Source organism: Amphiura filiformis, chromosome 3, assembly GCF_039555335.1.
Source record: "Amphiura filiformis chromosome 3, Afil_fr2py, whole genome shotgun sequence".
Taxonomy (NCBI): Eukaryota; Metazoa; Echinodermata; class Ophiuroidea; order Amphilepidida; family Amphiuridae; genus Amphiura; species Amphiura filiformis.
In genome coordinates, this window is record NC_092630.1 from 40,327,203 (window position 1) to 40,339,694 (window position 12,492).

At 37.9% G+C, this 12,492-nt stretch overlaps 1 protein-coding gene across 1 annotated transcript in view; it reads right to left on the reverse strand.

Moving 5' to 3' along the window:
- Positions 1-3,576: 3,576 nt before the first annotated feature.
- Positions 3,577-12,492, reverse strand: part of LOC140148504 (constitutive coactivator of PPAR-gamma-like protein 1 homolog) — a 78,876-nt gene continuing 69,960 nt past the window's right edge. Inside the window, 6 exon segments of the mRNA XM_072170489.1 lie at positions 3,577-4,091; positions 4,646-4,763; positions 7,540-7,633; positions 9,579-9,795; positions 10,735-10,941; positions 11,588-11,699. Coding sequence (XP_072026590.1) covers positions 3,651-4,091; positions 4,646-4,763; positions 7,540-7,633; positions 9,579-9,795; positions 10,735-10,941; positions 11,588-11,699 — 1,189 coding nt within the window. The 3' untranslated portion in view covers positions 3,577-3,650.

Genomic DNA, 12,492 nt, shown 5'->3' on the forward strand with positions numbered 1-12,492 from the left:
AAACCGTTTCTTGAGTCGATCATGCTTTTTACGATGATCATATTTGCTTACCTATAGACGCTGTATTTATTGAGTTATCGTGTACCTAAATCGTCATTTTACCGAGAAAATGAACATTGAAATAATGGCCGTTGAAGTTTAAAGCGGTCACATTTTGCACTTCCATCGAATCTCACAGGAGCATGCGACAGTTTTCGTTTTTGAAACTTATATTACGTGAACATCGGGTAAATCCACAGCCCCTTGAGAAGTTTGAGCGAAATCCATTCATAACTTGATATTTAAATCGGGGAAAGAACTTGAAAAAACCCACATTTTATCAGCTAAAACGGAGCCATTTGACCACTGGGTTTTTGTGAAATCAGTGCTTCCGTGGTGTTTCCATAAGATGCGCCGCGCATGCAGATAAGCGTCGCATATGCGTCAGCGTATTTGTGCGTTAACAAATTGCGCGATACGCAACGCGATGAGTTGTTGCTTGCGCGTGTACCTTGCTGGTACAACAAAGATTTTCTTTCCTTTTCAATTTCAAACACGAGTGGAATAGTGAAATAAAATCCTTAAAATATTGCAGTTGGAGTTTACAAATCTGGATTTTCATTCCTTGTATTTATAAAAAACATAACAAGGTACAAACATATCATAAAAACTCAATTTTGAGAAAGAAACAATGGCTAGAGTACACAGCCGCGTTAAGAGCTTGTTGTCATGACATGCTTATTGCTTAGGTGATGTACTTGTGCCATAAGAACAGAATTCATCCACTGATATGAAAGCACTTTCAAGCTAGCTGTATAACATGGTAGTTTGGACCCCCCTGGATACCATTATGAGCATTACAATTCAGATGCCGAAGTATAAAATACACCCAACCCCACCCTGATGGTTCAGGCCTATTAGGCATAGCATGGTTTCATTGAATACATTACTTTGTTAGTACTCAAGCAAAAAATGGAAGAATATTGGAATATAATAGTAATAATCATTACATATTCATCATCTGGACGTTGATTGAAAGTTACTTGAAAAAATGCCTGTACAAGGTTGGTCGCAAATCGTTTGGAAAGCAAGTGACAGATGGCAGTGTTTCATACCTTGCGGATCCTGAAAGTGCTTGAGAGCCTTACAATTACATACGTACGGGGTTAATCTATTTTATAAACTACAGATCAAATTTCTTGCATGCGTTATGCTAGAATTGCCAAGAAATACAAGCATAGAAATAACAAGGCTCTGTTTGCGCACAATGACCTGAGAGAGGCACTGCATGACCAATAGAACACATCAGCAACACATCTTTCATCTAAATGCATCACAGATGTAATTTTGATGGATTCTAATCATTCAGAATTTATGTCCCATTATTGTAACCTTTTTGAACCTACAGTTGGAATTTTTCATTCCCAGTCACGTAACAAGACCAACTGGTGATGGCATTACAAAAGAAAACAATCTATAACGATTTGTATCGTACTTTTCAATGCCATTCGAAAGTTGCGTTTCATTATCAAAATACATAGCGCTTATTGGACAATCAGCTTGACATTAAATCGGTCATTATCATTAAAAGCTCCTCTCATCATGGTTGCTACAAACAAAGCCCAACAATCAGATCCAAAAAAGAAAAAGAAAGCTAATATCTTTTTGGACCGGAAACGCCATGATTTAAGATACTGCCATAGTCTTGTCAACACATTTCATTATCTTCAATACGCTGGAACTTTTCCCAATTAGTGTAAATTAGTTATTTCATTGTTAATAATAAAACTCATTACCTGAGAGTCAAAGTTCCAATTTGTGCGTGATTCATATAATGAAAGCAGGTGAGTAAACTTTGGACGGCAGCTATCTTGTCTCATAGCAAAGGCACTTGTGTCTCTCCCTGGGTTGGTTTGTTTTAAATCGTGACGATTATGGGCAGAAATGTTGCATATAGTGCAGTCATTACTGCAGTCTATATATATGTGCTACCATTATGCAGCCCACCCGCCACCCTCCCAGTTACCCTGTTGGTAAATATATATTATGTGAAATATATAGTGGGTTCTTTGGTTCAAGTCCTCTTATAAAGTACAAAAGCAAACAGAAAACTCATACCCTGGGACTCAATTGCTATGACGTGCATGTATGATAACATCTCAAGTGTAAGTTGCCATCTGTTATGAGATACTGAAAACATTTGAACCACTTCTTGCATGTTTAAAATATACAAATAGATCATTCAAATTGAGTCCAAGAAAATGATTATGGGCTTACTTAACAAAATAACAAGAAATAAAAATATATCAATAAATCACTTTCAAAAAATGGAATAAGAGAGAAAAACTATTGACACAGGCAGTGCAAATTGTTTTCTCACAGTATGACACACGTTACAAACATAGTATTCCAGCATCAGTCAAAAATAAAATCTTAAGTATACTGGAAATATTGTGACATAATTTGCCTAACAATTTTCTCTGCCTTAAAACTCGAAAAGGGCAAAAAAACTATGATCCTCGTTCATTCAACATGATGGAGAGGAAACGAACTTACTGTATACAGACTTGAGAGAGAAACATTAGAAAAATTGTACATAAGGCGATTAATCGTGAAGTAAAATAAATCTTACAAATCTACAGGTTTTTTTTTTTCATATGATTTTTAAGGACAATCTATACATGACAAGAAGTTGATTTCTTGTTTTTGTTTTTTTTCTTCTTTGCTCAAGTTATGGGAAGCTGATGAGTACATATTTTTTTATATATAATCTTTCAGAGTTGTAATGTAGAAAGGATAAACATTTAAATTGGCTATATCTCTTACACTCAATTTTAATGGTTACTAATAAATGCAAAGTTTGGCCAAGTGGGTAAAAATTTTGTTTTTTGTGTGGCGTTGGTATAGTTGGTCTTGTTTATTCAGCATACAATTGAATGAACACAACAGCAGGCCTATACAGGAATTGCATGATGTAGTCACACATCATGTAAGTTGGGAAAAATATTGCTGCTGACAGAGTTATCTTACAAATGTGCTACCAAATCCATTTTAGATTTATACGGTCAAAATTCACTCAAATCCTTGAGTTCAGTGTGACCAGAGAAAAATGTGTAACTTCAGCATAACCCATCGTGGTTAGTTATTATATGTACATCACCAACCTACAGAGATGAGGAACGGTTATTACACTTTTCTGTAGCCTACACTGAAGCCAACACTGAAGAACTGTAGTTATTATGAATGTGCAATATCGCAGGGTGAATACATTTGACCAACTATCCAGGATGTTGAGATATTTAGAGTTGAGACTGAATACCACCACAAGCTGATGCTTCCTGAAGTCAGTCCTGTTTTCAAGGATAGTAGTAGTAGTAGTAATAGTAGTACTAAGAAGCATAATTGTAGATATCTCGTACAAAAAAAAAAGATTGCCACATTGAAAAATAACCCTTGAAAAGTAACCCATGCCTTACATACTAATCACTCTCATACAAATCACTTTGTGATTTATCACAGCACACCTCATATACAACATTGATAGATATGGAAAAAATGAATTCTCTCACACTTTTGCCAACCCCATGTATTACCCCATGTATTATCCCTGCCCATCCCCCCTTCCCAGCTTGGCATAAACATTGTATCAAAATAGAGTTGCCACCAGGAGGCTACGGCGTCTTCCCATACTCTGTGGTACTAACACCGCTGTCTGGACTGGTCACATGTTCCATGCCTCCGTTAAAGCGAGTATGTGTGGTGGGCAGGTCGTAACCGCCCTCATGATAACTTGATATAGGTTGTTCATGTTGTGCAAAATCTGCACTAGCTAACTGGAAGTCCCCGCCGCCACCTGAATGCCCTGTTGGTGACAGAGATTCTTTAGCGTCACTGAATGCTGCACTTGGAACGCCTTCATCAGAGCTGCTCAGGTCACTTTCATCTTCATCCGAGCTTGAAGTTGTGTCTTCTTCTTTTCCTTCATGTCTGCCCGGTGACGGTTCCTCCTGTTCTATTGTTATACCTCTCCCTCGTCCACGACCATCGCCGCTGCCTCCTTTTTCTTTCCTCTTTTGTTTCTTTGGTCTTGCAAGTCTTTGTCCCCCATAGCCCTACAAAAAGATATCATCAAGCAAACATTTTATCATCAATGCACACATGTATGGTCATTAGATTGGATAATAAATACCAGAAAAGTTTACTTCTTACATGGTGAAGAACATAAGACCAAAGCTCTGGATATGTAGTAAAAAATTAGTAACATTTTAGTCACTACATTCTTCCAAATTATTGAAACTGACTTTAGAGATTTATAGAATCTTGAGTGTAGCACTGGCTTGGTTGCTTGATCGCTGCAATTTTGATGAGCGGTGCATATACCTGTGGCTGCTTCATGGCCATCAAATCCAGCTGACATATTGGGCTGTATATCGGAGGATAACAGCCAGCACTCAGCCTGACTCCACTTGTAATCCGCTGATCTTCTTGGGTTCAATTCTTTCTTTTCCTTTGAATAGCAATTCAGCACATGCACCCATACGAAGCAGCTGGGCTATCTCAGACAGCACTGAGCCTGAGCTAGTGAAATGTGAACTTTCAAAACTGATTTTACTTAAATCACTTTTTCCTCTTTTTTATGTTCTGGAAAATTGCTTAAATATCTTACCCCTGGGCCAGATGATGTTGAGCCATTGCCATGATAGCCGCCCCTACTCATCCCACCACGGCCACCACCTCCCCTTCCACCTCGCATACCTCCACTTCCAGACACAGAATACATCCCCCTGTAAAGTCGCAAACAAAAGAGAATAAAATACTTCTATAAAAGCATGCATTTAAAATTGAAATGTTGCATACCGTTGCAGGGACTGCCTTTTGAGGTGAGCGAGAGCAAACGCTCTTTACTGCTATCCTTAAATCTGATATAGGAGAGTGATTTTTAGCTCTCCTTAGTTGACCATTCTCTCCTTACATTCTATTGTATTTGTAAATGCTCTAAACAGCTCTCCTTGAAGAGCTAATTAATGATCTCCTGTAAATTCCAAAAGACAGTCCCTGTCGTTGTGATCACAGCATGTTGCCAAATAGCATTCAACTATAAACCTACTGTATTGTATTATTATGTCAATACAGGGTAACATCACAGATTCATTTCCCAGTGAAAAGCTGTTTTGCCCTTTGTTCTGTATTGCAAATCACGTAAAGCACTCCATGTTTTTAGATGGGGACAATAATTATAATAGTAACATGCATTATGCAAAAAATTACATCGATATGAACCTCTACACTTGTAAATTCATTGCTTCAATCAAACTATTTGAATTTGTTCTACTGAAGTACTCATTGGTGCATGATAACAGGTTCAGTTAGTTTTTATATCTTCTCTTGGAACACCTGGCTCTCAAGCTGACACCTGGCTTTCAAGCCTTACTACTCAAAGTTGATTAAAACATGTCTCAAGACTCATTTGAATTTCTTTGTCATCATATCAAAATGGTTTGCAAATACATTGTATTATGGATATCAATCACACATCTGTTTTGAACAATCACAATGAATTTCAGGTGCAAAAGACATGCATACTTGATATATCCCAGCACATCAGCAAAATACATGCCTTAAATTCTCTGGAAAATAAAAACCTTACATACAGTACAAATAAATATACTTTGCAAGGTATACAATAAGAACTAGAATTTCGCGGTTCTCGACGCAAAGCGTCGGCCGCAATGCCTCCACCTTGACTTGACGCCCATCATTTTAACTGGTGCAACTTCACTTGACCCCAAAATGACATTCACATTCTTATCCTCAATTTGGTGGCTGTTCCCACCAAATTTCATGAACCTGCAGCAGTCTATGGCAATTTGACCCCAGATGACCCCAAAATGACCTTGACATTTTTTTCTTCCTACAGTAGTCGTTCCCACCAAATTTCATGAACCTGCAACAATATATGGCGATTTGACCCTGGATGACCCCAAATGACCTCACAATGACCTTGCGATTACTCAAATTTTGCGCTGAAAAGCAAATCAGGTCAAGAACTTCTGGATGTGCTACTCTCCACCAAGTTTCATCACTGTAACTCGTACAGATCTGTGCACAAGGTTATTTTGCTTGATATGCATAAATTATGCAAATTAGGTACTTAATTACCATATTTTGCAACAAAAACCTGCTAAAATTTGGAGACTGCCAATTGCCACCCCTCCACCAAATTGCATCACTATACGCCTTACCACTTCCGAGAAATTGCACTCGCAAGCTCGGACGGACGGACAACCAGGAAACATAATACCTCCGGTGGAGGCATAAAAAGTGAGAGTTAGACAGGATATTTAAAAGCCCCAAGTAGCCTGTGATTCGGGATTGTAACAAAAGAAATTCAGGTGCTGTGGGTCCATTGCCTAAACTGGTACACTTTGTATTTTTCATTCAAATAGTGCATTCACCTTTCTATATGGGGGCCCTCTTCATTGTGATCGTTACTATCCTTATAATACTCTTCCTTGGCCTTTTTGAGTAAGTTGTTGACAAGCGTTTTCTGATCATTAACCCTAACCCAACTAGGTCTCACTAAAGCTCACTATTAAAACCACTCTGCGTGCATGCATTCCATGTGACTTGATGACGCAATCAGCCCAAGACATATATACCCATGGAATCGTTGGCCGGGCCAACGTCACCTGTGTGGCTACATGCTGGGGATCTTCTGCGTGGCATGCGAGGGGTCCCAGGGTCGAATCCCGGGGGTGCCAAGTGACTTTTCTCCTCATCTTCTCTCCTTTTTCGTTTCTTCTTTCCCTTCCGATAGCAAAAAAACCATGGGTAGGGTTAGGGTTAAAGAGCTGCCTATCCGCATCCAGTCCGCTTTTCTTCCACTTGCGCTCGTACCGGCGACGTTGACGGCGTGCTAAATGAATTTTGTGGTTGTACCAGAGTTTGCGGACCTTACGCTGTTTATGTGGTTGCATGATTCTGGTAAATGGACAAAGTATGGGAGTGGCTTCAATATTGATGCAGTAACAAGGTTTGGAAGGGAAAAACCCACAAGCCTCAGCACACCTTACAGGACTTTACTAAGATTGGTATATTTCGAAACTATGCATGATAGCGTAATCCAAAATCCCACCAAGAGAACTCAAGCATTGAGAGATATAGGAATACAAATTATGATATAAAATTATACTTTTCCGATTTTTCTCACTATAGTAAAAATTTCATTTGAATGAACACAGCTGCAAACATCGTAACAATTGTCCGCGTACACTGTATGATGAACGCCCACATGTGCATAACACGTTAGTGAATCAAACCATACCAACACACTAGTGACTAGTTAGTATTGTCATTAAATATCCAAGATTGTGCGTTTGTGTTGTATTCTGAAATATGGTCACGAGTGGATATGTACAGCTGTTAGCAGTGTGTTGCTTAGGCATTGATTTATTGTTCCCTGCAATAAATGGGAAACAAAGTGTATGTACCTAAATTTCCCTTTATCACATTACATAACTCAATTATAAGAAAATAAACAAAAGTAGCTGTGACACTTACCCCCTTCCCCTGGCACCGTCACTCCCTGCCCACTCCCCTACAACAACTCCAGCTACCTCCAGACGTCCACCTCTCCCACTTACATGTCTCTTGGCTGCAAACACAACCATCACAAAACAAAAATAAAGAATAGTTTACACAACCTTGTATTGGCATTTTGGTAAGTAACAATCAGTGCTGGGCTCATTATGTGCTTGCATTTGAACACTTGATAAATCTGTATATAACACAAGACATTTACTGTTCAGTGGCAGCAGTGTTCGAAATAAGCACTTATCCTCTTGTCCAAATATCATTGGGGACAACCATATTGAGCTGTGCACTTATCCCCTGGACAACCACTATTTGGATTCTTGCACTCAAAAACATGACATATATTTTGGGGACAACCAAAATGTTTTGAGGACAAGCAGAATTCATGCTTTAGTTATCCTCGGGACAAGCTCCATATTTTCCTTATTTCAGACACTGAGTGGCAGTCAAATGGACTTGCCTTAAGATATGAGCTTGAACACTGGCTTCTAAAGATAATTTGAAAAGAAGCGAGTTTACAATGGAATCTGCCATCCATGTCACACACCTTCTGATGCATATATGACCCACCTCAAAAGGTGCATGACAAGTGGCGAGGACAATTGTAACATTTGCTCTAAACTTTAGTCATGCATATTACAAACTGGATGAAACACATGATTTTAGCATGCTTTTAATACAATGAGTTACTTTTCTGGAACAAATGAAGGTTAAAATGTTTGTTACATGTCAACAATTCAACTTTATACTTCTAAAAGATGCTTAATTTTCAATCAAAGTCAATCAAGCATACATTTCTCTTTGAAATTCTAAAAATTTGTTGGGAACTATTACAACTACAACTTTTTTAAAGGTCAACTTCTCTAAATCATACAGGGAAAATTAGTGTTAGTGTTAATACTATGACTTAAAAACAGAGGGATGTTTGGCAATAATAGGGTAAAAAAAACACTTATGAGAGTGTTCCCAATAACAATAAATGGATATGGAAATGGCATGTTACATGAGGAAACAGAACTTTCAAATAACTAGTGTGTGAAGACAAAAATGTTAAATTAACATTGCGTGGACAAAACATCAAAACTTTGGCAAATGCCAATAATAGAGCTCTGCCAATTACGGCATCTACAGTCTACATACCTATAACTGGGACCTAACACACTACATAACTAATGAGTGAGGTATACACACGTCTGCCACTATATAACTTTTTACCTCAACATATCTATACTAAGCAAAACAAAAGGCATGTTGCATCACACATTTTATGCATAAAGCTATCCCTGCACTTTCTGCAGTTAACAGAAATATCAAAGTTTCAATTTGTGTTGATGCAGAACAAAATGGAAAAAGAAAAATCAAATTAGGATAATTGGTGTCTGCTACTCAGTAACATAACATTTTGAAATTAAATACTCGAGTTGTAACAATAACTGAATTTTGGTCAACATAAAACGAAATACTCTTCATTTCAAACTGGATATATATTGGCAAGTTTTTACTATAGTTTTGTTCACTGTATTACTGTAAGTTATACCATTTTTCCAAGTATTTAACATTCGTCTTTATCAAAAAGACCTAATGATAGCAGTCAAATAACTGCAACTGATAATAGTGTTAATATTTATACCTATTTTCTTATATATCCTTGTTGGAAGGTAACAAGTTTTGTTTGAATTGTATTGTTTTCTTTATTGTGAGGGCTCTCACTGAAATTCCTCTAACAGGATAGTCAGGAATTCTTCCACTTAGCACGTGTGAGAGAAAAGTGCAGGCATTCCTTGCACCTGCTTGTGTGTAAACAATAGATCAGATTATAACCACAAAGGATTTATCTTTGCTATGAACAAAAAATAAAAATGAAGTAGGTACTCATGTCACTTCCTATGTATTGGCATTTCAGTAAGAGCCCCATTAGGAACCTCTTCACGTAGGACTCCTGATTTAAAGGTTTGGTACGAAATTCTACACAACAAGTATTTGAAACTTTCCCATGGAGCACTCACCCATCATGCCCCTCCCTCTATTCATCGGATACTGTGGCATTGGGGGCAACGGTGCTCCTGCCGGATGGAAGTTGTAGAAGAATTCGGGTGGCGGTGGTGGTGGCCCGTGTTGGTAGTGTGGGGGTGCCATCTGTGGGATCACTGGACGGGCAAAGTTGGGATGCATGCCTTCTAGTATACACTGCTTCATGCGCTCGACTTTACCAACCTGGTCCATCTGTGTATTACAAACACAATTTACATACAGAGGTTATTCACATTGATTCATTTTGTTTTGAATCTTGTACTATGCATAATCCAAAGATACTAGTTTGGTACAATATGACAAGTTGAGTAAAAAAATTAATTTTAGATCATCATGACAGCAGCAGAAGCACCTGTTTGTGGTTAATATACCGTATTGTCTGCAAAAATGCTCCCCCTCTATTAAACGCCCCCTCCAATTTTTCAATGAAAAATTGACCAAAATGCAAACATTTCCATGCCATATTTTGTGAGTAAGCTTAAAACTTGCATCAGTCATGTCAGTGACGATCACAAAATTGAATGGACAAAACTTATGACTTAAACTTCCATCCATTTCATTGCCTAATTATGGTAGAATTTCGCTAATTCCATGCACTTACAGGTGTAATTTTGTTGTAGTTTACCACAAAAATAATAATAATAAGCAACAGTTACTTTGACAGTTATAAGCAAATAGGCATGGGCAGTACTGGGCACCCATAACTCAAAACTGATTTTTTTTTCTCATCACTTCAGATGTCATTCTTAATGTGTAACTGTAAAAGTCATCAGTGGTGTGAAGAATACTTAAGATAGTTACTGTATAATGCCCTCAACTCATGCAAGCATAAATACCGAAACATCTTCATTTTATTGGGCAAGCTGCGTGCCATGAAAAATGTTAAAACAGTTGGTGCCACCTGAAAGGCAATCAATTTAGTACTAAACAGGCTGATGTCACTCAGTTTCACTCAAAAAACCTAAAAAAGCATGTGAATAGAGGCCAAAAAGCCCCAAACGGGCTGTAAATAAATAAAAAAACGTGGGAATTTGGACTCACAAAAAACATGAATTCAGGCCAAAACCTGAAAAGTAGCATCTGTGACTAAACTTTTTAATTTTAATTTTAATTGAAGTCTAGTTTCCTTACCTTGCCATCACACATGTCTCTGAGATTGCTACCTGTCATAGCCTTGGTCAACTTGGACTGGAAGAGTTTCCCATCAAAGAATAGCCATGGACAGCATAACTCCCATGGGATGGGTGCACCACAGGCATCATTGGCAAACAGGGCAGCCTCTACACCACGCATGAATATTGCAGCCAACTGGACTCCCCTAGGGGTGATATTGTGTACCTGCAGGAGACAAAGAGTTATTTAATTTGAGACCTGACAGCCTGACTAGGTTACTCCTTCAAGTAATTTACACAAAAGGTTAGGGTTAGGATTATGCTTAGGATTAGTTTATGTGAAATAATTACATTGCGCATCTACCCATGATTATATAGACACCAGTACAGATCAAAGGACATCTTAATTGTCATCACAAAATTAACATTCTTTACACTTTCAACAATAGTTTTGGTTACCCAAATTTACTTGGGTTTTGCATGGCATTTTTGTTGTTATTTTAAAAATTTAGATATCGCTTGTCAAAAACTCATGAAATTTCTGAAAAATGTACCATTGCCTATACTTTTGTACAGGATCATCTGAGCATCTGAGGGACATAACAGTAGGTTTTCCTTTCAAACCCTTTGAAACCTGTAGTTTGTAGCCCCATGTCCACCCTGTCCTGAATGAAGGCAATCAGAAGAAATCAACAGTTTACTATCATGTTCCTATGTCCTGTGCGAAGAAAGCTGTCCATCAAACAACATCACACTGCTAATAAAGGCTAATCAAATTTCTTGCTATGTTAACTTTGGTGTGAGAGATGAGATGCAATTAAGGGCTGAGTTGGCCCCTTCAAATTGCATGATAGTTAGTGCAGTCAACTTACTTTCAAATCCATGAGTATTCTGGGTTGGTTTAGTATTGGAGAGACACTCTGGGCTAGAAAAGCATCCAACTCGTGGCGTCTTAAAATCGGCGGAGTAAAATGCAGCATGTACCTGTCAATATGCAATTAATATTTAGCAATTATTAATCATCAAATAATTATTATAGTTTATGTCCACTAGCTGTAATCTACCAGAGAGTTCTGATAAGACACTATTCAGACTACATGGCATGATTTGCATCAGTCATTTTTAGCAGGCATGAGACTGCACTTTCCTAAAAAAAACTGAAAAAACTGAAAATGCGCGTGAAATTGGGCAAAAAGTACCAAAAACAGGCTGAAATTAAATAAAGTTGCGGAAATTTTGACTATAAAAAAAACTGAATTCAGTTTTAAACTGAAAATTCTCATGCCTGTTTTAGACAGCATGGTAGGATTTACATCAGTCTGCCTTGGTCCAGATGCCATGATTTGCCTCATAGTCATTGTCCACTGACGATTAGCCAGTCATTATGATGATCTGTGGCCATGTATCAATATTTTTTAAAGTTCAATTTAATAAGTGCTTCATCAGCTTCAATAAAAATTAAGAACAAGCACCAATTCATTGGTCTGATCCTTTATGGAGTGTCTCTCTCTGGAAATGCCAACTTATTGGGTCCTAATGCCAGGTTATATACTGTATCAATGCAGTTCTATACAATTCGCGCAGAGTGTACACATACGCCTACAGGGCGGTTTGTCGGCACGCTTGAAGCGCAACCGCGTAAAAGCATTGATGTCACTACCGAACTTGAGGTGAACCAAAGAATAGCATGTTATCACATTCATTTAATTTAATTTAACATTATAAAGTATGTTTTACTAAATAACCATTCTTAACCAATATAGCATACACACTATTT